At 38.4% G+C, this 24,622-nt stretch overlaps 1 protein-coding gene across 3 annotated transcripts in view; it reads left to right on the plus strand.

Annotated features, from left to right (window-relative positions):
- Positions 1 to 3,082: 3,082 nt before the first annotated feature.
- LOC124794386 (protein maph-9-like) overlaps positions 3,083 to 24,622 on the plus strand; it is a 155,177-nt gene continuing 133,637 nt past the window's right edge. For 2 of the 3 annotated variants that reach the window (XR_007016584.1, XM_047258091.1), the window contains exon 1: positions 3,893 to 4,202. Coding sequence is in view for 2 of the 3 variants with exons in the window: in XM_047258091.1 (XP_047114047.1) it covers positions 3,934 to 4,202 (269 nt within the window). In the remaining variant the exon portion in view is untranslated. Of the gene's footprint in view, positions 3,301 to 3,892; positions 4,203 to 24,622 lie in introns of those variants that run through there. The other variant, XM_047258093.1, reaches the window with a different exon arrangement.

Below are 24,622 nucleotides of genomic sequence, written 5' to 3' on the forward strand. Positions count from 1 at the left end.
CCTATCATAAAGAACTTGCGCAAGTACTGCAACGGATTTTGAGACCCATGTTCTTTCTGTAAATGTATTGTCCATCACAGTGCTGTCCTGTTGAACTTCAAACAGTTTGTATTGTTCATGAATAAGGCTTCATTCATCCATGATGGTGTGTTCAACAGCTGCAGCAGCCACGTCTAGAGTGAGAACAAACACCACGCCAACGACATCGGTGACTGCCAGCAACAGTACTCCACCAACGTATGCAGGTGGGTATTGTGCAAAATCATCTATTACCACCTTATTTGCTGCCACCCCAATTGACTGTCCATGTTACCTGGTGTTCCTGCGAAATGTTGTGCCACAGTTCTTGGAGGCTGTACCCCTTGTTGTCCAACAAAGGGTGTCGTTTCAACACAGTGGTGCCAGCCCACTTCAATGTTAATGTCCATAAGTACTTGAACAACACGTAGCCTCATCGTTGGATCTGAAGGGGAGACCCAGTCCCATAGCCAGTGCTATCTTCAGATCTCACACCTCTGGACTTTTTCCTCTGGAGTTATGTCAAGATGTTGGTGTGTGAAACCCATGTAGAAGTAGACGAAGACCTGCTTGCTGACATCCAAGCTGTCTGTCTCCTAATACAACAGCCACCAAGGAGCTTTGAGAGAGTGTGGCAGAAATTCTTGTGTCATTGCCATCCATGTATTGAGACTGTCAGTCGTCACTTTGAAGCTATGTTATTGTTACATGGTGTACACTGTGTGCCCATAACACAATGCATTTGCATTTCTGACCATTGGTTCTATGTCTCAATATCCATAACACAATACATTTGCTTTTCTGACCATTGGTTCTATGTCTCAATATATTCGATTGTGGACGCACTATCACCTGATTCAATTTCACTCAAAAGGTTTGAGACAACCTGTATATGTTCAGAGAGATCAAATCCCTTACAGAACATGGCTTGTATTTGTCTTCTACAAACTTACTAAAGTAGGTGGGTTTGCCTGCTTCCAAACTGTTCTTTCAGGTCTCGAATCGACATATGAGCATATAATTATAGCTAGTAACACTAACATAAACTTTCTTTACAATGGTAATTCCATTGATTGGCGACTCCATGTTGTCTTGTGCACTATGACCAGATAACAGGTATACTTGATAAAAGAGACAGCATTGGTCGTATATTTTTTACTATTGCAAAATCGATTTTCTGTCACTGAGTGACCATCCTCAGTGCTATATTGTATAACTTAAATTGGGATGCACTGTTGTCACTAAGCTTATGGCAATCACATAGACTGACTATGTGATTGTCGTAAGCTTAGTGACAACAGTGCATCCCAATTTAAGTTATACAATATAGCACTGAAGATGGTCACTCAGTGACAGAAAATCGATTTTGCAATAGTAAAAAATATACGACCAATGCTGTCTCTTTTTTCAAATGGTAATTCCAGTGTGAAATTTACTTCTGGCAGGATGTGCGTCTGTGTGAGAAGGCTTGAATTGTGCTATATTGATTTAGACTGTATATATATCACTATTATGATAGCCTTATAAATTTAGTCATAACACTCCTGCTACCTACCACATTAATTGAGTGCAACTGGATGAAGGGTACTGCGTTTATGTATAGATGAACAGTTGGGAATGTACTACAGTGAAAAGCTGTATCAAACTGGTAAAAGAATCTACTCTGTAAATCAGGTATACTTACAAGGGGTTTGAACATTAACTGAGTCTTCCGTCCCATAGCTGTAGCGACTCTGTGCCATGGACAGGAATTGGTGAGATTCTTAGAGCACTATGCATACTCTTCTGTCATTCATCAGAAAAGTGTGTAGTCACGGTAGTACAGCTAGTTGGGAATCTATTGGATGAATCTAGAACTACTTCTACAACTATCCAGGAACCTATTTGAATTATAATACGAATCTAGTGCTGCTACCTTACTGAATCCACTATGACGCCTGCTGTGTGAATCTGTGAAATGAATGTGCTGCTAGTACTGTACTAACTGCACCACAGTAACCAAGTGTATTAATGAAGTATTATAGTGAATTTTCGTGCACAAGCACCCTTATAATTGACTTTGGTTTGAGGAGCACTGATATTGACGTCTTAAGCAGGGTTCACATATGCGTCTAATGTGGCGCCACAGTTTGTGGCTTGCTGTAACGGCACCATGCGCTACTGTTCACACAGGATGCCACAAATTCTATGTACTCAACAGCTTTCAATATGGCGTCAACTGAAATCATATGGGTGCATATGAATGTTATGGTGCTGGTTATGGTCTTAGAGCTGTGGCTGGAGTTACATAGAAGGACAACGAAATCCAAATACTGGATCCGAAAATAGATTTTGCAAAGGGATAAATCAGGGGAAACAAACACATTTATAAAAGAAACAACATTCAGAGAAGAAAATGCTGTCTGCTGTGGCAAACTAACCAAGAGCTGGCATGGAAATATCATTGGCAGACACGCCATTCTTCCAAGATTTTAGAATCTTATTATATTCGTTGATACAGGCATTTAGAATAATCAATTTTTAGTTAACAGCTGCCACATCACACTCTGAAATATTTACTGCGTATAATCCGCAATATATACAATGCTTGGTCTCACAAGCAACGAAGTTTATACGACTCGCTTTTTTTGGTTAAATATGTCAAGTTTCTTTATTCATTCAAAAATCTTTTAAGACTGTGAGATACGTCACTGGTTTGCAAATATTCACTGCTGGAAAAAATCAAGCATAGGTTGCTGTTCTTGTAGTTCTAGAAGCTGCGAAAGTGTACCTGCCGACCACTGTTTTCACTTTTTTCAGAAATAAAATAAATAAAAAACACTGAAATCGAATGGCATACAGCAGCAATTACGCCGAGATAACTGCGACAGAATTGTCGTGTTTCGAATTACTGCTCCAGGGAGCAGTGGTGGTAGGAAAGTGGTGCATCAAAGTATAGCCACGCTGAACGTTTTGTGACGTGACACAAGTTGCGTCTCTGAAGTTGCACCACAGAAAACTGGGAGCTCATACGTGCACCCGCAGTATGCCACTAGTTGTGGCAACACTTCTGTTGCGTGTGTGAACCTGGCTTTAGCCATCAAATTTATCTGATCTGAATGCATCTGGGACACTACAGTATGTCAGCTCTGTGCCGTCAGTTAATGAGAAATGTGTAAACGTGTGATGTCAGATACTTCTGAAACCTGAAAGAATCCATTATAGCATGTCTGGTCAATCGAAAATTGTAATATCCACTTAGAGTGAGTGTGCATTGTAAAAACAGGAGTAAAAGCGAGCAATGTAAGTCAATTCATTTGTTTTTTTCTTTCATCAGCTGCAGTTTTTTCATCACATTGTTCCTAATTATTTCTTCTTTAACGACGTTCCATATCGGTTTTACTTGACTTTGTAGTTATTAACTTTCATGAACTGTGTATGTTTTATCTTTTTACACACAATATATAAGCGGTATATAATAATTTTTAAATTAATTTCACTGGCTTTTTGCAGCAAGCAAGGCAGAATGGCTGGTAGGTACATAATTTAGATTCCAGTTTTGCTTGCAGTTTGTACTCTGAATTGGTTGCATCAATCCCTCTACGTAATCCACCCGGAAAACCGAGAGCTTTTCATCATCTGCAGCAGTACTCGAAATTTTAGGATAGTAATGAATTCGTAACTGTGGAATGCTGCGGACAGATCTGGCGCCGATAGTAAATGCCTATATCATTCCGGATTACGTGAAATACGTACCTTTCTCATTTACTGGCAATTGTTCCAATGATGCGGAAGATACACCCAACATCAATGTTGAAACATATGTGTCTTTCAAGGATAATGTTTGCACATACTTGCTATGAAAACAAAGGATGTTGGTGGGGGTTAAGGAAGGGGCGTTACCGGTGTAAATAGGAAGAAGTTATTGTGGGGACTATGGAAACTCCCAATGAGTCTGAAAGTTCATTTATTCCGTCGCATTGTGTTGGATATGATAACGATTTTGATCTCTACAGTGAACCATGTGATGATTTAAAGGATTTTTATTATAATTCATCTGAAGATGAATCAGAGCATTCAGACGCAACGTACACAAAGGAACATGTTACGAAGTCAACTCTAGACGCGAATGACCTATGTGATAGGTCGTATAACAGACCAAAGAGTAGTCTTAGTTTACGATATGACAGTGACATATTTGAAAAGTACGTATAGGAGTCGAATTACAGATTCGAATCACATTGAGTCAGTTTGCATAATCAGCTTTTAAATGTCTCAGCGAATTTTTCATGTTCATTGTGTGTTACTATTCAGAGTTATTGGTGGTGGAGTTGCTGAAATTCAGTTCTGTAGACTGTATTTTATGGGTTGCTTCAAACTGTCCAGAAATGGGGACAAGTTGTACAGGAAATAGAGAGAAAACTTATTTAAATTTCAGCGTAACCAAAAATATCATAGTATACTACGTGACCATTTTTTATTTATTTATCCAGTATGTGGACAAAATGCATTGTATGGATGTTGTCGAAAGAATACATAATTTAAATATGCACAGAATTAAAACACGCCCTCGTTGTAAATATTAGATTACATATCTGTTTGGTTTATGGTCCTGTTCTATTTCACATTCAGTCTTCTCCATAACAGTGTGATATTTCCGTAGTTTATTATTTATTTATTTATTTGTTGCTTATTTAGCGAGACCACATTAGGGCCTTACGTGCCGGATATTAATAATAGTAACACTAATTATGTTGATAAAATAATAGAAGCCGTAAGAATGCTATTGAGTAGTTATTACAAAACAGACTCAATAATAGTCACACTAATAAAATAATGGGGGAAAGATTCTGGTTGGTTTAGCACTTTTGAAAACTTGTTTGCTAATGCAACAGGAGAAGAGTGAAATGAAAGTTACAATGACTGTTAGGAAAATAGAGTACTCTGTAGACATTTCTCCAGTAAGACGACTTCCTCATGACCGATGATTGTTTGAGATGAAAATTCATTGAAATGATTTACTTTATTTAACTAAAAGATCTTTACAACTTTTGTGAATGCATGAAATTCATTCTAGTCTTTGATCTCTCATGGAAGTGTGTTGTATATCATGATTCCATTATGTAGGATATCACTTTGAGTGTAAACTTTGTCTTTATTGAGGTGTAAATGGTAACTGGATCTGGATAATGGCAAATGTTTTTAAACAAGTCAGTGAAGTGTGCTGCCCTGTGGCCGTGTTGTTTTACTTCATGTAGCCCTTTTTTGTTACTTGAAGCTAGGTTGATGTGCTGCACATTTGTTCCCTACGAAGTAGTGTGTTGTTGGTGGTGATGAGCATCTGCTTTAAAGTGCCTCACCACATTCGTCTGTCTTGTGCAAATCATTTCATACTAGTACCTGCATAAATACTGTAGCCTATGTGCTTTTGAACCTGTCTGCTGTATTCAAGCCTTGGTGTCATCCTAAAATCTCCCACCATTTACCAGATTAGCTATTCCTTGTCACGTCGGGATATGCCCTAACAAGTTATTCTTTTAGCCAACTTGAAATGTATCTATCAATCTGATTTGATGTCGTTCAGAAATTTACTTGATCTATCCATTCTAATCATCAACATTTTTCTATAGCACCATATTTCAGAAACAGTTCACCAAACTTATTAAGTTTCACCCTGTGATTCCTCTGACACTCCCATAATTGCTCAGATATTTTCGTTATTGAGACATCCACTTTCGTTTCATTGTGTGTTAATGAATGCGGAAGATTGAAACTGTATGCTGTGGAGCTTTTTGTTTGTCACTTCCCTGACTACATTTATGGCTTCTTAAGAAATATAAATTTTCCTCAGTGCTGTCTACATAATCCATGAATTTTTTTAAAATATGCATTGTGAAAGATGTTACTGACATAAATGTTGCAGTTGGCACATTTCTAAATGGTTTTGTCTATATTTCCTATTTGCTGAAGGATTTCTGTTTGGACACATGTCTATTTTCCATCAGTCTTTGGCTGTAGGATTATAGTACCCCCCCCCCCCCCCCCAAACAAAATCTCATTTGTGGGACAGACTGATCTGTAGCATAGCCTGAGTGTAACAGTTGGAAGATGATAATTTGTGAATCAATGTTGTTAACAAACTAACAGTGTAGCCAGCTGCCCACACCATTTAAACAACTTTTCTGTTATAAAAACTAAAAATGAAATGTAAATTCAGAAAACCTGTATTAGATAACACACAAGTCTTTGATGAGTATGTTGATGCCTTCATTTTGGTTTATAAACTACAAAATATTCCAGTTTCAGGGTTTCCTGGTAGTATATTCTTCAGTGCTCTTACAGAAAGTTTTCTTTCCTGTTAGTAAATTGGTAAACAATATTCGTGACTCCCACATGTTATGAAGATGCATTTTAAACTGTTGTGTAGTGGAGTTTCATGCTCCATGCCACTTACTTTCAATTCAGCTTCTTTATTTTGTGTTCGGGCACGAGTCTACCATGGCTGTCTAGCAGTGTTACAGTTTTTCTCTCCTCGCATAATTTTCATGTCTTTGGTATTTGCTGTGCTTTGTATAAGTATCTCAGTCATTGTTTCAAGCTTTTCTTTATACCATTCCAGTGATACGATATTGTACTGTACCATATATACAACATGCTTTTCAGTACTGGTGCTGTATTTACCTAGTGTAGTCATGTGGATTATGGAAAACATTTCCCTACTGCAGATTAATTTATCAGCTCATACACTTCTATTCACCATCAGCAAATCCACTTCTATAACAATGGACACAAAATTATACATTTAGGACTCATTTTACTCAATTGAAGCATAAGAAATAACCATTATTTAAGAAGCCTTTAATCACCACACTACTACTTTTGTACTGCAATATCATGGTATATTTCTCTACACATTTGTGTATTTAAAAAAATGTTTTACCAACAACATATCTTAATTATGATTAAGTTCAAGAATGGATGTTCATGTAGCAGTGAAGCAGTTGAAAAGTCATTGCACAATGAATAGAGGTAAATTTCAATAGACAATTTAAAATGTTTGGTAGTTGCTGTATTTTGTCACACACTTCCTCATGTGAGCTGCTAAACATTAACAATGCACCCGGTTTTGCTTTCCAATCTTTGGTTCCATTTATCAGTAATTTTATTGTCGGCATGCCGTGTGCAGGCGGCACCACTGTCTTAATGCATCATACAAAAATTTGGAAACACTGCGAGGAATGAATGCTTGAATGTAAATTCAAATGTTAGCCAAGCCTCCAGGTTGCTTGTTGTATTCGACCATGTATGGCACCTGTGCAATGTCCTCAAAATGTTGCAAAGATCAGTCATGGTCAGTAAAGTTGTGGTGTTTCAAGAGGCACCATATCGAAGATCTATACCACATACAGGAAAAACAGGAAGAAAAATCATCCACTAAGTCACAAAGTGGATGAAAGCGTGTACTGAGTGATCGTGACACACAGTCACTGAACAGGACTGTGATGAAAAATAAAGGGATGACAGCTGCGAAAGTCATTGCAGAACCAAACATCACCCTCACAAACGTTTCAGCACCAAAACAACTTGAAGGGAGCTCCAGAAGCTGGGAATTGCAGAGAAAGCTGGAATACCAATATCACTCATCGTTGATGTGTCTGTAACAGGAAAAATGTGGTGCTGAAGCCATAAAACCTAAGCAAAACATGCGGGAGGGGAGGGGGTGGGGGATGGTGATTTGGGAAGCCATATTGTGGTATTCCACAAAGCCCCATGGTTACTCTGCAAGATTCAGATAGCGTATATCATCCAGGACTGGTTTTGTGAGCACTAGGATGAATTGTCACATTACCCCTAGCCACCAGTCACCAGACCTCAGTATTATCGAGCCTTTGTGATCCAATTTGGATAGAAGGGTGTGTGATTGCTATCCAGCTCTTTAATTATTACCTGAACTTGCCGTGTTTTGTCAGAATAGTAGTGTAATATTCCCTGGAATATTTCATCCATTCTGAGATGACTGGTAGCTGTTTTGAATGCCAACAGTTTTTGTACACCACATTAGGCATGGTAAAGTGCTGTGTTTTTGTTGTGTCCATATTTTTGTATGTTTTTTGTACTTCTAACAAAGTAGCTACTCCAACTACTGTTGCACCATTAGTGAATTGTTCTCTAGCTATCAAGGCATTTGCTTGGTTGCAGCACTGCATTTACACAATACATGGCACAGTCATTTGCATGTTATACACTGTGAAACTTCTGAGCAACTAACTATGATTAAATTTGCTTGCATGCCTTTTTGACCTATTCCATTATAAATGGATTCATTAATCATTCATTGATCATCCTAAAAGTATATGAACTGGAACAGCTTTTGAACTGCAGAAGTCATGATTTGAAAATGATTTTCCACTCTTTCAAATAAGAATAATTCAAAAAAGCAATTAAGTAACTGATATCATTATAAAACAGTCAATTTTACTCAAAATAATTTTACCAACTTTTTCAAAGATTCACCTTCCCTATGCACTTCATCTGCTTGTATGAGACATATGTTCAAGGAGGAGTTTATCAATTTCTGGAAGAAGTCCTATAGTGTCTGGATTATCTATTAACTATTTGTACAGAAAGAACTAAACTCTGCTGTAATGGTTCATTTACGAAAGAATAGATTTTTATGTGGGTGTTATCATCAAATTAGTTTTACAGATATCACTTTGGTGTCACAGAGTATGCAATAACACTTTTTCATTTGAAAGGATCTAATTCTATACATCTTGGGTGTAAAGAAGGAATATAAGTAAACAGAACCCTGAAATACAATATATATCCATAAAACAATGCCCAGTGTTTATTTGCATGTAACACTTTACTGGTAACGGTACAATCGATAAACTACAATCAAATCTAGGAACAAGCCAAAGCTCAGAGCATTGAAGTTCTGGAGAGAGAGAGAGAGAGAGAGAGAGTAGAGTAACCAGTACAAATGCACATGTTAAATCTGGAAAACAGAACTGAAAGAATGATGTCATGTAGCATCATAGTTCATGAGCATGGCATACTTGCACTTTTGTGCTGGCTGTGGGTTTACACAAGTGCAGGTTGAGTCCTCAATGCTCATCCGCTCATCTGTAATGTAAAGCCAGCTTTAAATGTGAGTCTCTGATTCACCACCATCTTACTTTTGAATGGTTCACATTTCCTTAACATCATTTCTTAACTGCTGTTCTGATAACGCATTCCAGTCAGTGGCATTAACACTTCTGTATCTCTCAACTTTGTTACTGAAAGAAAAGAAGTCCACACTAATAAAACAATCTCCAACTTACTGATTAATGACTATCCGTTACTAAAACAGCCTAATTATACCTTGGTTAACTAATGAAAAATGTTTCTCTGACTGCACCAGCATCCCCTTGAAATAAGGTAGGGTAAAAAAAGTATAGAAAATAAGTAAAAAGATGCAATTGGAGTAGCCACATTTATCTGATGTAATGATTTCCAGTGCATACAATTTTGTTGTGCGTACTGCACTTTTTCTGACATGTCAGGTCAGTTCACACATTTCTCAGTCATCCACCTTAACATATGTATCTGTAAAATCTGGAATGTTATAACAATATGAATTAAGGTAGACTACTACTCACAACATAGAGGAGGCACTGACCAGCAGACAAGTTAAGTTAGAAGTATATTACTAGCTATTGAACAAAGTCATGTGAAGAAACACACATATATTCACACAGGCACAAGTTACACAGACTGGTAACTATCATCCTCTAGTTGCAGCTGTCAAAATGATTATGTTGTTGAAGACTTGTAGATTTGATGAGGACAGAGGTACTGATGGATCTGTCCATGAGGCTGATGTGTCATTGAGGAGGGTGCCTTGTTGGTTTGAAGAAGACCATATGAAGAGAATGGGTGGAGAAGGTGCTAAGGTTCTGGAGGAGTGTGGATAGGATGCCCCCACCTGTGATCCATTTTGTAAAGATGTCATCAATAAACCTGAGCCTGGTGGATGGCTAGGAATGATTCCTCTACAGGCCCATGAATATGTCGACCTAGGACAGTGCCATGCGTCTAACCATATCTCTACCACAGATATGTTTGTGGATCATACCTTCAAGGAGAGGTAATTATGGGTGAGGAAATAGTAGGTCGAGGTGGCCAGGCATGCTATCAAGTGTTCAATGGTGTCAAGGCCATGGATGGTGTAGAGGGAGGTGATGTCGACAGTAACAAGCAGGCCATCGAGCAATAAAGGGACAGGATCTGTGAAGAGTCAGTAGAGAAAATGGTTATTGTCTTCTATATAGGAGAGCAAGTTAAAGGTAAAGTGTCGGTCAGAAAGGGCAGAGCTTCTCTCTGTTGGATTTATGAATTTTAGGAAGCACAGGTGTGGTGGAGGTGTGGTACATCCTTCCCCTCCCACCTTAATTCAGTCCTGTCATAGCCATTTCCTACCCCATTAAACGTGGGGCAACCCTGAGATAGCATACACGTAAGCCTACAAACTTAGCTGTAGCACTCAGTGTGTGCATAACCACCAACACACTGGTGTTTGCATTCATGGCCACTGCCAAACCGTGGCAAAACGACAGCTGGACCACCCAGTTGCCAAGCATGCCACGAAATACTGTGTGCTTGACTTCAACAACTATTTCACGGCCCGTGCCATGTGCATTCACACCAACACCAATTTTTTTCCCTGCAGTATATCCTTTGTCCTTGTAACCGCCCTTCCCCCAGCCTCAATCTTTGCTAGTCTATCCCCTCCAGGTGCCACTATCCTGTCCCTGCACACACCCACAGCCAGCACTATTTTTGTTGAACATCATGTATCGAGCCAGAAGGCCAAAGCCTGAGTTAATGTTCTGAACTCTTGCTCAGGAGAAATGTGGTTTGTACCCTCTTCGGCCATCCTGTCACGGGTTTTCTGTGGTTTTCTAAAGCTGCTAAATGGATAGCTGGGATGATTCCATTGATACAGCCATGGCTGACTTCCTGCCCTATTGCCCTATCCTCACCTAATCCTGCCCTACTCTGTATATCTTTTATGTATGTACATAGTATTTGATTTGTAAAAGAAAATGTTCCAGTGCTGTGACCTTCTGGGGGGGTGGGGGGGGGGAGGATCGAAATTTAGACTTCTTTAAACATTATTTTAACAGATTTTTGTGGATTTTAAAAGTGTACAGAAAATTTGTACTTGTAGAAAATCATACCACATCTCTGAATTTGCAGTTCTCATTTTTTTTCGTCAGAGGTACCAGTACAGTATACTGGTGCATACTATCACAAATCAAGCACTGTATTTAATTTTTTTCTCTAATGTATCTGACATATTGGATAGTGTTGTGCTGAATGTTCTAAGGATGAAAAAAATGTATAAATAAATAAATCAATCTTCCTCCACCCGTACCCTGATGGTTCATCTTGCCCCACACTTCTTCTGTACTGTCCATCATCCACCCTAGCCGGGATCACTACATACCTCAGTGGTGCCACAGCACCCAGAGACAATAGTATGTGTGGAATGCAGGTATGCTAAGTTTCAATCAAGTCTTCAAATGAAGCACCTGGGATACGGTTTTGAATTCATGACATCCAGGAATATGTCCCACTGTGTGATAATATCATTTATTTTTGAGACATGCATGTGGGGCGTGAAGATGGCATAGTGGAATGCCAAAACTGGCAGTTAAAATAAAATAGCATCTCAATTACACAGCTGTTGGTGAATTTCATTGATAACTGAAAATAATTTGTGTGTGTGTGTGTGTGTGTGTGTGTGTGTGCGTGCGTGCGTGCGTGCGCGCGCGCGCGCGTGTGCACAAAACATCCAACAATCTACTTTTAAATGTGCCCATCCGTTACTCAGTGCCTCCTTTAGGTGGTGAGTTGCAATCCATCCTCATTTGCAAAGGCAATCTAAACAAAGGTTCACAGCACAAATAGCTTTATTCCAAACCCTATTTCAGTTGGATAGAATAAATTGTGTAAGACACAGTTTATGTTTGAACAGTAGATCTTAATAAATATGAACAGATTATGCAATGTTCAAATGAATTGATAATATTCACAAGATTGAATAAAGAGTCTCCTTCAATGCTGTCAGAGTTGTCACGAAAGTGAAACATTATCCAAATTAACGTAAAACACTATCAGGGCAAATTCACCGAAAACTGTAGTGTTCAAAAGTAATGTTTTTGCAATTGTAATTTTGACCAAGCCTTGAGAATGCAAAGAGCAATAAGATTCCCCAAATTTTGTATCTTTTTCCACTTTGTCATTTGAAACTGCTGGAAATCGGTTTCATTTGCCATGTTGTACAATGAAATCTGCTAAATTTCTTTGCTAAAATGTAACAACTCACACTGTAGTTGAGTGGTCAATAGTCACATAATTTAGACTGAAACATCTCTAAGCGAAGGCACAGCAGTTTTTGCAGTCATGTATATGTGGCTATCGACCACTCAGTACCTCAACTATATGATGAGATTTTTCCTATATTCTTACCATTATTTATATCCACCAACATTTCCATTACAACATTGTCAGGTCTTCAGTCATAAATATGGATAATGATTCACTAGTTCACATTGTGTCTTGAATCTGAATCATCAAACCCTTGTGTAAACAGACGAAAATCCCATTTCCTTCAATAGAATGTTTAGATAAAATATGCTTGTTTCACAAGTATTTCACCACCACATCACAGACTATTCAGCTTTTGAAGGACTGTAAAATGGGTGGCACTGATGGTATGTACTTATGTAGTAGTCTGTGGACTGCTACTTTAACATTCTGCAGAAGAGTTGTTAGTATAGTCTGCATTACGGAATTTATCCTCACCACCACTCTTAGGGGGTTTCTCCAGGATATCTTCCCCTTCAAATCTACAAGGATATGTCATTTTCATCACAAATATGAAATTTATTCTGACTTCATATGTACAGAAAATGTATGAGAATAATTCTCTGATGTAAATCCTATCAAATAACTGGGCACAAAACAAAGTCAAAAACAAACAAGAGACCACACCAGCAAATGTATGGAAACATTTCAAGTGTGAGACCCAAAATCTGAACAGATACTGAAAGCTTTGCATAGAAATTCAGCTACACATATTAACTCGTTCAGAACAACCAGTTACCAGAGTGGCAGTGCTTCTGAATGTGTAGGGAGTAATTGGGGTTTCACAGAGTGGGTGAAAGTAAACATTGAAAGGTAGGCTGGTACACTTAACACCTGGGAAATGGTGTAATGTGATATGTGAACACTTCCACTGCAGCTTAAATGTAAGGGCCAAGCAAAAGGGCAAACTTTGTAAGTGGGGCTTATATTGCAATGGACTGAGAACAGTTACCTAATTCACATATAATGAGTAAAAGTTCCGGAACATGCCTTAGTAACTGAAAACTACATTTTGCACTATCTGTTCAACATAAGCAATACTGCTACACTCAAGTCAGCCTGAGTCGTGATAGAGCTAACAAAGTCTTGATTATATTTAAAAATTATGTGTACTACTCTTTGGTTTTTCTCACATACTGATTAATAGTTGACAAGATAATAAATGCTACTAATTGACTGCCGTATTTAGCACAAACTTGAATCATTTCGCACAATGTTACTGTATCTTTCGTCTAGGACGTTGATAAGTAAGGCTTTGAGGGCCCTATTTTCTGCCCAACTCTTTTTCTTAGAGATTTTGGTGTACCTTATTTCTAGGGGGACACAGTCTGCACATTCCAATGAGACAACCTACATCTATAATCTTAGACATCAACCTTCTTGTGATATCTGTCATTAAAAATGTAAATGTCTTGTGACTAGGGCCTCCCGTCAGGTAGGCCATTCGCCGGGTGCAAGTCTTTCCATTTGATGCCACTTCGGTGACTTGCACATTGATGCTGATGAAATGATGATGATTAGGACAACACAACACCCAGTCCCTGAGTGGAGAAAATCTCCAAGCCAGCCGGGAATCGAACCTGGGCCCTTAGGATTGAGATTCTGTTGTGTTGACCACTTAGCTACCGGGGACGGACATCTGTCATTCAAATACAGTGAAAATAACAGACTTCAACATTGCATACTGTTGTCCTCAGGAGTATTGACATCTTCATCAGCTTTTCCATGCTGTGTGTATTGACATGATAGAAAAAAAATTCATATTTACATGGAATTCACTGAAACTTATACTGACAGGCACAGCCAGGGGCTTCATAATATGATAGTTTATGTGATCTGTGCCATCCATCAGGCTGCTGAACAATCAAACAATCAGTTTTGATAGTCTACATGTAATTTGTCCTTCACGGGAAGCAATTAGTGGCACTTTGTCTAAAATGACAGATGGACAGTGCTGTGACTTTTCAGGTGCAGGCTACCTTCTAAGGGACTTGCGAATTTGTGCAGAGTAAGTCTTATTAACAGTATTATAAAAGGGACAGATTGCTACTCTTCACATGGAGGAGGCGATGGGTCGCAGACAGGCACAATGAAAAGGCAGCCAAACATGTAAGCTTTTGGATAAAAAGTTCTGCTTCGAAAATAGAGAGCGAGAGAGAGAGGAGGGGGGGGGGGGGGGGGGGGGGAGCGCGCACATGCGTGTCCATTCGCACACATGCGTTTTGTCCAAAAGCTTAAATGCTTAGCAGTCTTTTCACTGTGCCTGTCTGTGACTCAGCACCTCTTGTATGTGGTAAGTATAATTTATCATTTTTCATAATAGTGTTTATTCCATCTTGGACTTTCCTGAGTAAGTCTTATTAACACATTTAAGGGTAAATTTAAACAGAAGCATTTACAGGGGATAGCTAACCCAAGGGTGTTAATCATCATGCACTATGAATGGAAAGCTGTATCCAATATGGAGGACACATAATAGTCAATAATTGAAGCTCCACAACCACCAGTCTTATTAAATCCTTCAGCCTGTTATTTAAAAAGCTAAGCTACAGACAGAAAATAAAATACTTCAAGAATAAACCAAAAACAATTTTGAGATTCAAATGAAATTTTCTTCCTTGAATGTTGTTGTTGATAAAAATGATGGAAACTGAAATCATTGGCCACCAAATTCAATGATTACTTCCTCTTAGTGACAGCAAACAATGTACCTACTGATAAGCAAGCAGCTGGAGATGCATTTGATTTGCTTTAGAAGACACTGCAAACACTAACAGAGATACATTGACTACAAAGAAAGTAAAAACCCTTATGTGATTGTAAAATTTGACCCCTAAAAAGTGGTAGCACTTCTAGCATTGATTGTGTTACCATCAGAGTATTAACATCTTATGCGGAATTGACAGGACTATCTTTAAGCAGTCAATGACTAACGCCAGCTTAAATATGCTGTTCAACACTTCCACCTATAAAACAGAAACTACCTCTAATTACCCACCCATTTCACTTCTCCAGTCTTTTGAAAAGTTTTTGAGAAAGTGACATGTGACAGAATATTGTCACATTTTTTCTGAGTAGAAAATATTGGGTTTGATAAACAGTTAACCAAAGAGAAGGCGTGGAAGACATCACAAATGAAATCCTGGCAGCATTAAACAAGTAAAATTATCTTGTAATATTCTATGACCTTGCCAACACCTTTGATTGTGTGGACCACCAAATTCTGCTTAAAAAACTAAAGTGTTATGGATCCATTGTGGATCATTAGAGGCTTACCTTCATAAAAGAGAGAAGAGGGTCACATGAACAGACTGTCACAATAATAAAACTAAGCTCAGAATGAGTGGATACATGTGGACTCCACACTGGTATTTGATCCATTTATGTCCGTAACCTAAATTAATGATCTTCCAGTGACCTTAAAGAAGATTTCAAAAACTAAAATTTTCTCACAACATACACTTACTAAATGAAGTCTCATACTATACCTCATAAGATGCAGCCCAGGTGATGATTGAATTGGCCAGTAACTGGTTCACAGGAAACCATTTAAATGTTAATCTCATGAAGATTCATACGCAGGTGCAAGAGTGCAAAGATTACCTGTCAGTACCAGAAATAGAAGTAGACCAAATGATACACACTGTGTAAAGTATCTTGTGGTCCAGCTTGATAACAAATTCAAAATGTAATTCTTCAGGCATTCCTGTTTGATACGTTCAGTAAATTATTCTTGGGTCAGCCACCAGATTACATTTATAAAAGTGTAATTTGGCAGCAGACCTGAGACCTCAAAACGTAGTCCACATATGGATAAACTAATTAAGCAGCTCAATTTTGCATGTTTTACACTGAGAAGGATATCTCATTTTCCTGACAAAAAGACAAGGGTGTTAACTGACTTTCATTTTTCTTTCTCTGTCATCTTATGTAATGATGTTCTGGGGTCAAGAATCTAAAGTAAATAAAGTATTTATTCATTAGAAGAGATATCAGGAAGGTATGGACGAGTGGCTCTCTGCTGGAGGTTGGTAGAGGTACAGACAATGCAGGCAGCCAGTTTGTTGCCAGAACTCTTTATTAACAGTCATATGTAAACATAGAGCAGTGTATGAGTAAGCAGCAGGTGACATCTCTCGGACCCTACCATGCTGATACAGACACACCGGCAGCATGAGATAGCCAGTAGCCAGGGTTGGGTAGGCATGCCCAGAAGGGCTATCTGGATGATGAACACAGAACTGCTGGAGAGCAGCAGTGGTCCCCCAAGGTTAGGAGCTGATTGGAACTCAATTCATTGCCTGCACCATGAAGGCAGCCCAGCTTGCTGGCTGCCCTGGCTCAGACAATCAAAGGGCAGTTGTTGGTTCATGGCCCTGAGATGGCAGTTGTGGCTATGTCATAAGTTCAGTGATGGCTAGCACAGGCTATGCATCATAGTATGTCCGATCTGTACTGATGATGACAGGCTGGACTTGTGGGTGTAAAAACCTCTGCCCAGGGCTGAGTTTCTGGGAGAGCCATGTTTCTGTGTCAATTAGAAACCTCTGGAACACAGGCTAATGACCTTGGCTTGGCTGTTATGATGTGGCAGTCAGTCACTGTTCCAGCCTCAGCCAACCGCTTGCAGAAGTGGGTGGCAGCTTCTCTTGATGTTGCTGTGTAGGCAGAAGCATTGACAGGCTGTGGCTGATTATGGTTCTGTGCTGCTTTCCATGCTGCTAAAGTTCTAAGCCATACAGTTCCTCCCTCACAATAGATAATTGCAAATGTTGCAGAGACCTCTTAAGAACCCTGCAATTCATACACTCTTCACAGTACATTTATTGCTTCACGGTATTCGTTGCTGATACAAGGGGCAGTCATAAAGTTTTAACTATTGCATTATAAAAAGTAAAAGTTACACAGTTAATTTGTTCATATATACAGGTTTATGTCTGCAGTCCTCCTGCACACTGAAGTCCTCATGCCTTAGTACTGTAGCATACCACTAGAGGAGAAAAAAAATGGCACAGCTCACTGATAAAGTGGAGTATTGTGTGTTAATACATTTTGTGCTTTTGAAGGGGGACAACGCTACAACAATTCATGCCAAGTTGGTGGAAGTGTACAGCAAATGCACCATCACATACAGGGTGTTTGGAGGTGTTAGTACCTACCAATACAAGAAAAAAAGTCTAGTAAGTATAGGCTCCAAAATGTATACCTTAAGAGCTATGAGCACTTGTTCATCATAGATATTATGAAAAATCTCTCTTCTTCTTCAAGCTCTTTGCTTTCCATATTTTGGGAGGAGGTAGTAGGGACCAATATGGGTAAAAATATCCAGTAAACATGAGCTCTAAATGCATACTGTAAGAGCTATGAGCAATTGTTCATCTTCAATACCATGAAACACATCTCTTCTATTTAACAAGTGCAAGTCCTTATAGCTCTGAAGGGGAGCATTTTAGAGCTCATGTTTACGGGATATTTTTTTCTTGTGTTGGTCCATACGTCTCCTACCAAAACATAAAAGGAAAGAGCTTGCAGTGGAAGAGATGCATTTTGCTCTGTCAAAGATGAACAAGTGTTCACAGCTTTTAAGGTATGCATTTTAGAACCCTTGTTTACCAGACTTTTTTTGGGTACTACCACCCCTCAAAATATTCAACACTTTTTTAGCACCCTGTAGTGCAGGAGCTGGAACAAGTCTGAAAAAAGAAATGGCAGACCATCTTTTTATGAAGCACCAGGAATAATGAGAGGAGTGGAGGCCCTGGTGCTCGAAACCTGCCATGTCACAGATGAGGCTGTTGTAAGCCTGCTTCTTCAGTAACACAGGTTTTATTGAACAAAATGTACAAATAAATCACAGAAAATAATAGATCCTGATCCTTCTTGAACCAAACACAAACAAATCCTTTTAGAGGTGGACATCTTTTTGCAATTAAAGTATTCTGGAGATTTAATGACTAAGTCAAATGTTAGAACACTGTAACTTTGTCAGGCCAGGAAGCACTCGAATACAAACCATGCTTCATGTGTACTGGTACCAGCAGGTGTACAATTCTGCACTCCACCTAATGACCCCATTTGACATATCTGTAATTACACTAAACTCTCACTGATCTCACCCTCAGTAATCCACTCTACATCCAGCTTCTAGTCACTCAAGCAGAGATAACACATCAATAATGAACTGTTATGCACAACAGTGTTGTTAGATAATTATAATGTTAAAGAATGCTATACATGTTTAAATTGTGGCTTTCTTTATGATTCAGTATGATGGCTCCCAAGAGGAACACATTATGCTAGGCCTCAAGCACTGGAAGTTAGAGATAAGTTGAACTGAGGTTCTTTGCCGAAAGCCATTGCCGCTGAGTACAGCGTTGAATGAGCAACTGTTTATGGTCTGCAGCTTGTGGTCTAGGGGCTAGTGTTTCTGCCTCTGGATCACGAGGTCCTGGGTTCAATTCCTGGTGGGTAGGCAATTTTCTTTACCCAGGGACTGAGTGTTTGTGTTGTCCTCATCATCAATTGGATAATGGCGAGGCCAGAAATGGAAAGACTGGAATTTGTATGGGCGCTGATGACCACGATGTTGAGCACCCCACAAACTGACATCATCATCATCATTATCATCACCACCATCAACTGTTTATGGGCAAATCTTAACAGCTGAAGAGAGAATTAAAAGTTTAAAGGAAAGTTATCATTAAAATGATGAAGAATAGGGCACAGGGGAAGAGAACACATTATACCTCACACTGCTGGTGCTGCAGCTGTAGACATCTTCCCAGAGTACATTATACAACAATCAAATACATGCAGTACAGATTTAATGGTTGCAAAGCCATTACGTCATACAGAATACTGTCATTGCATATTGTCATTGTGACAATTAGAAATTTTGGACACACTCAAAGACTAAGTTTTCTATGAAAATGAATGTATCTTTGGATTTTAATAAAGTATAATCCCTGTGTGTTTACACTAAGTTTAAGACTCTCAGTAATTGGCACTTCCATTAATTCAGCACCGATAGGTGCAAGGATTTGCCAGATAGAGCCTAGTGTATACTGATCTATGCATTTCTAGTTCTGGCAGGATTACGAGAGGTGATAATGGAAAAACTGAAAATTAGTCGCTGATCAGTTTTTAGCATCTTGCATGACATTTTGTACATGACAAAGGCTACTTTCTGCTGTGTTCTGCAACTGATCAGAGGCATTGAAAGAAAGGTACAGAATATGCACAGCAGCAGAAATGTTACACCTGTGCCAAGCCAACCAAGAAGACTTCATAAGCTAGCCAATAATCATGGACAAATGCTGTGTTGTCTATCACTAGATATGCCCCCCTCCCCCATCTTCCCCCCCCCCCCCCCCCCCCCCCAGAAAAAGGAGCAAGGGCCACACACACACACACACACACACACACACACACACACTCTCTAACATTTTTGGGCTATCTAATATTGGCTCACCCTCCTTCCTCCCTCTATATTCTTTTGACGTGACACCTCATGTCTCTTTTTGTCTTTCCATTGCATGGCTTGCATTTCCAGAATGACAATGAGTTGATTTCTGAGGTGAACTGTTTCCTGAACAGCCAAACTTCAAACTCCTACAACTGAGGTCTCTCCCATTGGGAGATACATGTCACATTGCAGGGTAAATATGTAGTGAAACACTAACAGTATCACCAAGTTTTGTGGTTGCATGCAGAATTTTTTGAGGTGTTAACATGACTACTCACTACTTGTTCACAAAATGATGAAAAGAAGTCCATTGCCATGGGGTGGTACAACCCACCTCAACAAAATCTGCCACAACACCAGCCACCGCTGGCAAGCCAGGGAAACTTGTAAAGCCTGCTGGCCTCATCACTAGTCCAAAATTATCTTCTAAGGTCCAGCAGGTAAAACTCAGCCTTAAAATCATACACCAGAATCTTGGTAGTCTTAGAAATAAGCATAATGATCTAGATGTAATTTCACGGATTGACAAACCCGATATATTAGTTGTAACTGAACATTGGTACAATGAAGCTCTGATTAGCATTAGTCAACCACTGTGTATGAAATTCTGCACAGCCTTCAGTAGAAAAGACAAGACAGGGGGAGGTGTAGCAATTTTCACTGTAAATGAAAGTAATTTTAATGTTGTTGATGTGAGTGCCTTCTGCTTGGAAGGAGTCTCAGAATTTGCTGCAATAAACCTAAAATGGGATAGAGATAACATAACAGTTATCGGTGTTTACAGGCCACCTGCAGCAAATACAGATACTGTTTTCTTAAATCTTTCTGACTTGCTTGTATATATAGACACAACATTTTCTGAGCCAAATGGTCCTGTAAATATTATAGTTCCAGGGGATATAAATATAGATTTATTAACAAATGATGTCAGCACCAAAAAGTTACATCACCTGTGTGATGAATTTAACCTGACCCCACTCATTTGGGAACCCACTAGAGAAATTGGCAATAGTAAAACATGTCTTGACAACATAATAACAAACATGACCCACCTATCACACAGTGCATCAGTTTCAAAATGCCATCTCAGATTACCATGCAGTACAGCTTAAATTGGAGCTCCATGAGGCCCCACTGTCACCACAAAGCAATAGTTTGTAACTAAAAGAATAATGTATAATGACAACATAAACATACTAAACTGCTTGCTAGCACAAATAAAATGGTTTGAAAATAATAGCTTTTCATATGATAGCTTTGCTGCTGACTTCTATTACTGCTTTGATACCACATGCCCAGTTGTAATCACAAAAAAGAAACAAACAAAAAATATAAACAAAAATATTTGGGTAAATACTAATGTCACTGAAGCGAGGGAAAAATTAAAACTACTCCACAGTGCAATGCTGAATAATAGAGAAATTCCTGAGCTAATGGAAGCCTTCAAAATATATCAAGCACACTATAAGGACTTACTCACACAGACCAGGAGCAACTATGTCGCAAATAAGCTTCAAAACTCACACAACATAACTGCTGGCATCTGGGCAATCATAAACAGTTTTGGAAACTGGAGTGACAGGTCCTGTATGGACTTTACTATTAACCACAATGGTATGCTCATAAAAGACCAATTGGAAAGTGTACATATTTTTAATGAATATTTTTCTCCCATAAGGGAAGCCATAAATGACAAACATAAAAACATGCATTACAGTTTTAAAGGTAATACATGTGACCATAGTATATACCTAGTCCCCAAAAACTGTGCAGAAATAATGGGAATCATCAGGTCTCTAAAACCCTCTAATTCAGCTGGGGATGATGGCCTAAATATTAATGTTTTAAAAGCCTGTAGCCAAAATGTCTCTGTACCTCTGTCTGTAGCAGTCAAAAATATAATAGAATCAGGCACCTTTCCAGACAGACTAAAAATAGCACAGGTAACACCCATTTTTAAGAAAGGTGACAACAACAAAATAGAAAACTACAGACCAGTCTCATTCCTTCCTGTCTTTTCCAAAATAGTTGAGAAAGCTATATACAACAGGATTATAAACTTTCTTAACAAACACAACCTGATGTTTGAAAATCAAAATGGATTCCTAAAAGGTAAATCAACTAGCACTGCAGCTGCTCAACTAATTGAAGAGGTGTTAGGGTGTATTGAAAGCCAGGAACATGTGGCAGGTGTAAACCTAGACGTGGAAAAAGCCTTTGATTGTGTGAATGTTGACATCCTATTAGACAAGCTGTGGAACATGGGCATTAGAGGCGCTGCTTATGACCTAATAAAGTTTTATATGAGTAATAGAAAACAGTTTGTTCTACTTAAAATGGAAAATGGTGTCTACAAATCAGAGATCATTTGCATAAAATATGGCGTGTCCCAGGGCTCGGTGTTGGGCCCCCTTCTGTTCTTGATCTATGTAAATGATATTAAATACTGTACTATAAATTCCAAAATTGTTCTGTATGCCAATGACACGTCCATTGTGTGTAAAAAGGAATCATGTAATGAACTAGAGGCCGAGTGTAATAATGTGACAAAAGAGATTGTTCAGTTTTTTAATGAAAGACACTTAAATGTAAGCACCAGTAAAACATGTTTGATGGAGTTTAAGAAAAGTAGTTTGAATAATGAAATTAAATTATACATTGGCAACAAATTGGTAAAGAAAGAATATAGTGTAAAATTCCTTGGCATAACAATCCAAAGCAACCTGAAATGGGACACACATATTGACTCCCTAGCAACTAAGTTGTCAAAAAATATATTTGCAATCAGTACTATTAGCAAGTTCTGTAGAGACACTGTAGTCCTAAAGACTGCATGCCATGCTCTTTTCTCCTCTCACTTGAACTATGGTATTGAAATTTAGGGGGCAACAACCAAAGCTAATCTAGATAAGCTACTCATTCTTCAAAAAAGGGGTGTGAGAATAGTCTGTGGAGCAAAATATAGGGAATCTTGTTGCAACTTGTTTCCAAAAACAGAGGAGTTAATTGTTACAAACACATACATTCTAAAAGCCATATTGCTTGTCAAAAGACTGCACCCAAACACTTTTTCAGATTTCCACCGGTACAATACTAGAAACAAAGAAAAATTTTACACTGGCAGCCACAGAACAGCACTTTACGAAAAGGGGCCTCAGTATGCAGGTATGAAATTAGCTAATGCACTGCCTAGTGCAGTCATGGCTCTTTTGTATTGTATTGTATTTATTGGTCCAGTAAATCTTACATGTACAGTACAGCACATCAGATATTGGACAGGTCAAAGTATATCTTACAATTAAAACACTTTAGAAACTAGAAAATTATGTTCACAAAATTTTACAGCACTTCATATACTGGGCAAGTCAATGTGCAAGTTATAATTAAACCACATTATAAACTTGAAGTTTACAACTGAATACATGTATAAGCCAATATTAACGATTAAAGTATTTGCATGATTCTCACTTAAGCTCTAAGGATTTTTGAGGAATTCTTCTATACTATCAACTGACATGTACACAAGAAAATTACATTCACAGAATTTTACTTCATATACTGGGCAAGTTGGTATACAAGTTATACTTGAACCCCATTAGAAACTTGAGAATTACATCTGAATGTATTTATAGGCCAATATTAATGGTTACAGTATTTGCATAATCATCACTTAGACTCTCGAGGATTTTGGAGGAACTCTTCCACGCTATAAAAGCAATGTGTCAACCGATATTCTTTTAATGCTGCTTTAAAATTTTTTACATCAGTCTTTACTTTAATTTCTCTTGGCAATTTATTGTAGATAATTTTTTCATGGTGTAATGTTCCTTTTTGGCACAAACTGGTTTTTGTATCAAAAAGGAACATTACACCGTGGAAAAATTATCTACAATTAAACTGAAACATCAGCTTAAGAAATTTTTAGTAAAACACCCTTTCTACACATTAGAAGAGTACTATACTTATATGAAGAACAACAAATGCTTTGAGAAATTATGTGAATAGAAATCAGTAAACATCTTATTGTAATTTTGTTGTAAAAGAATGTGTCTTATGTATTGTAAAAATAACTTTAATCATTACTGTTTCTTTGTACATGTGCAGTGTACCATTCAATGTTGAATGAAGCTGTTATTATTATTATTATTATTATTATTATTATTATTATTATTATTATTATTACTCATCGTTCAGTCTTTCACGTGAACTCTAGCCACAGGCCGGCAGCCATGGATACTAGGTCTGCTCGATGGACCGAGCTCCTACATGAACTGGCAACACTATATGATACGGATGTTTCTGGTGGAAGTGATGCCTTATGGTTGAAGTTTTCTGGCATTTTATCTGCTTGAATTCTACTGGTAAACATCACCCTGTGTAAATGCTATAGCAAGCATTTGCATCTAATTATTTCTTGTTTTTTAAACTGCTGCTAAATGTATCAGCCTGACGGAAGTGCAAAGATAGTGTGTGTTATTTTAGACCCATTTGAAATACCAAGACCTTCCAAGAACATTTCTGTAAAAGAGGTTGTGGCTGTCAGTCCACTTCAGGACATTAGACTTAAAGGCCATGCATTGTCAACACTACAATGCCCGATGACTGTCTCTGCCAGGTTATCAAAGAACTTAGCATCGGTAGATATAGTGCACTTACACCATACAGTATTGGTTGTGAGTAGCATCGTACTTACTCTTTGACTAATGTATGTTACTTTAATTTATTGTTGTCTCATGAGCAATG

Source organism: Schistocerca piceifrons, chromosome 1 (genome assembly GCF_021461385.2).
Source record: "Schistocerca piceifrons isolate TAMUIC-IGC-003096 chromosome 1, iqSchPice1.1, whole genome shotgun sequence".
Lineage (NCBI taxonomy): Eukaryota > Metazoa > Arthropoda > Insecta > Orthoptera > Acrididae > Schistocerca > Schistocerca piceifrons.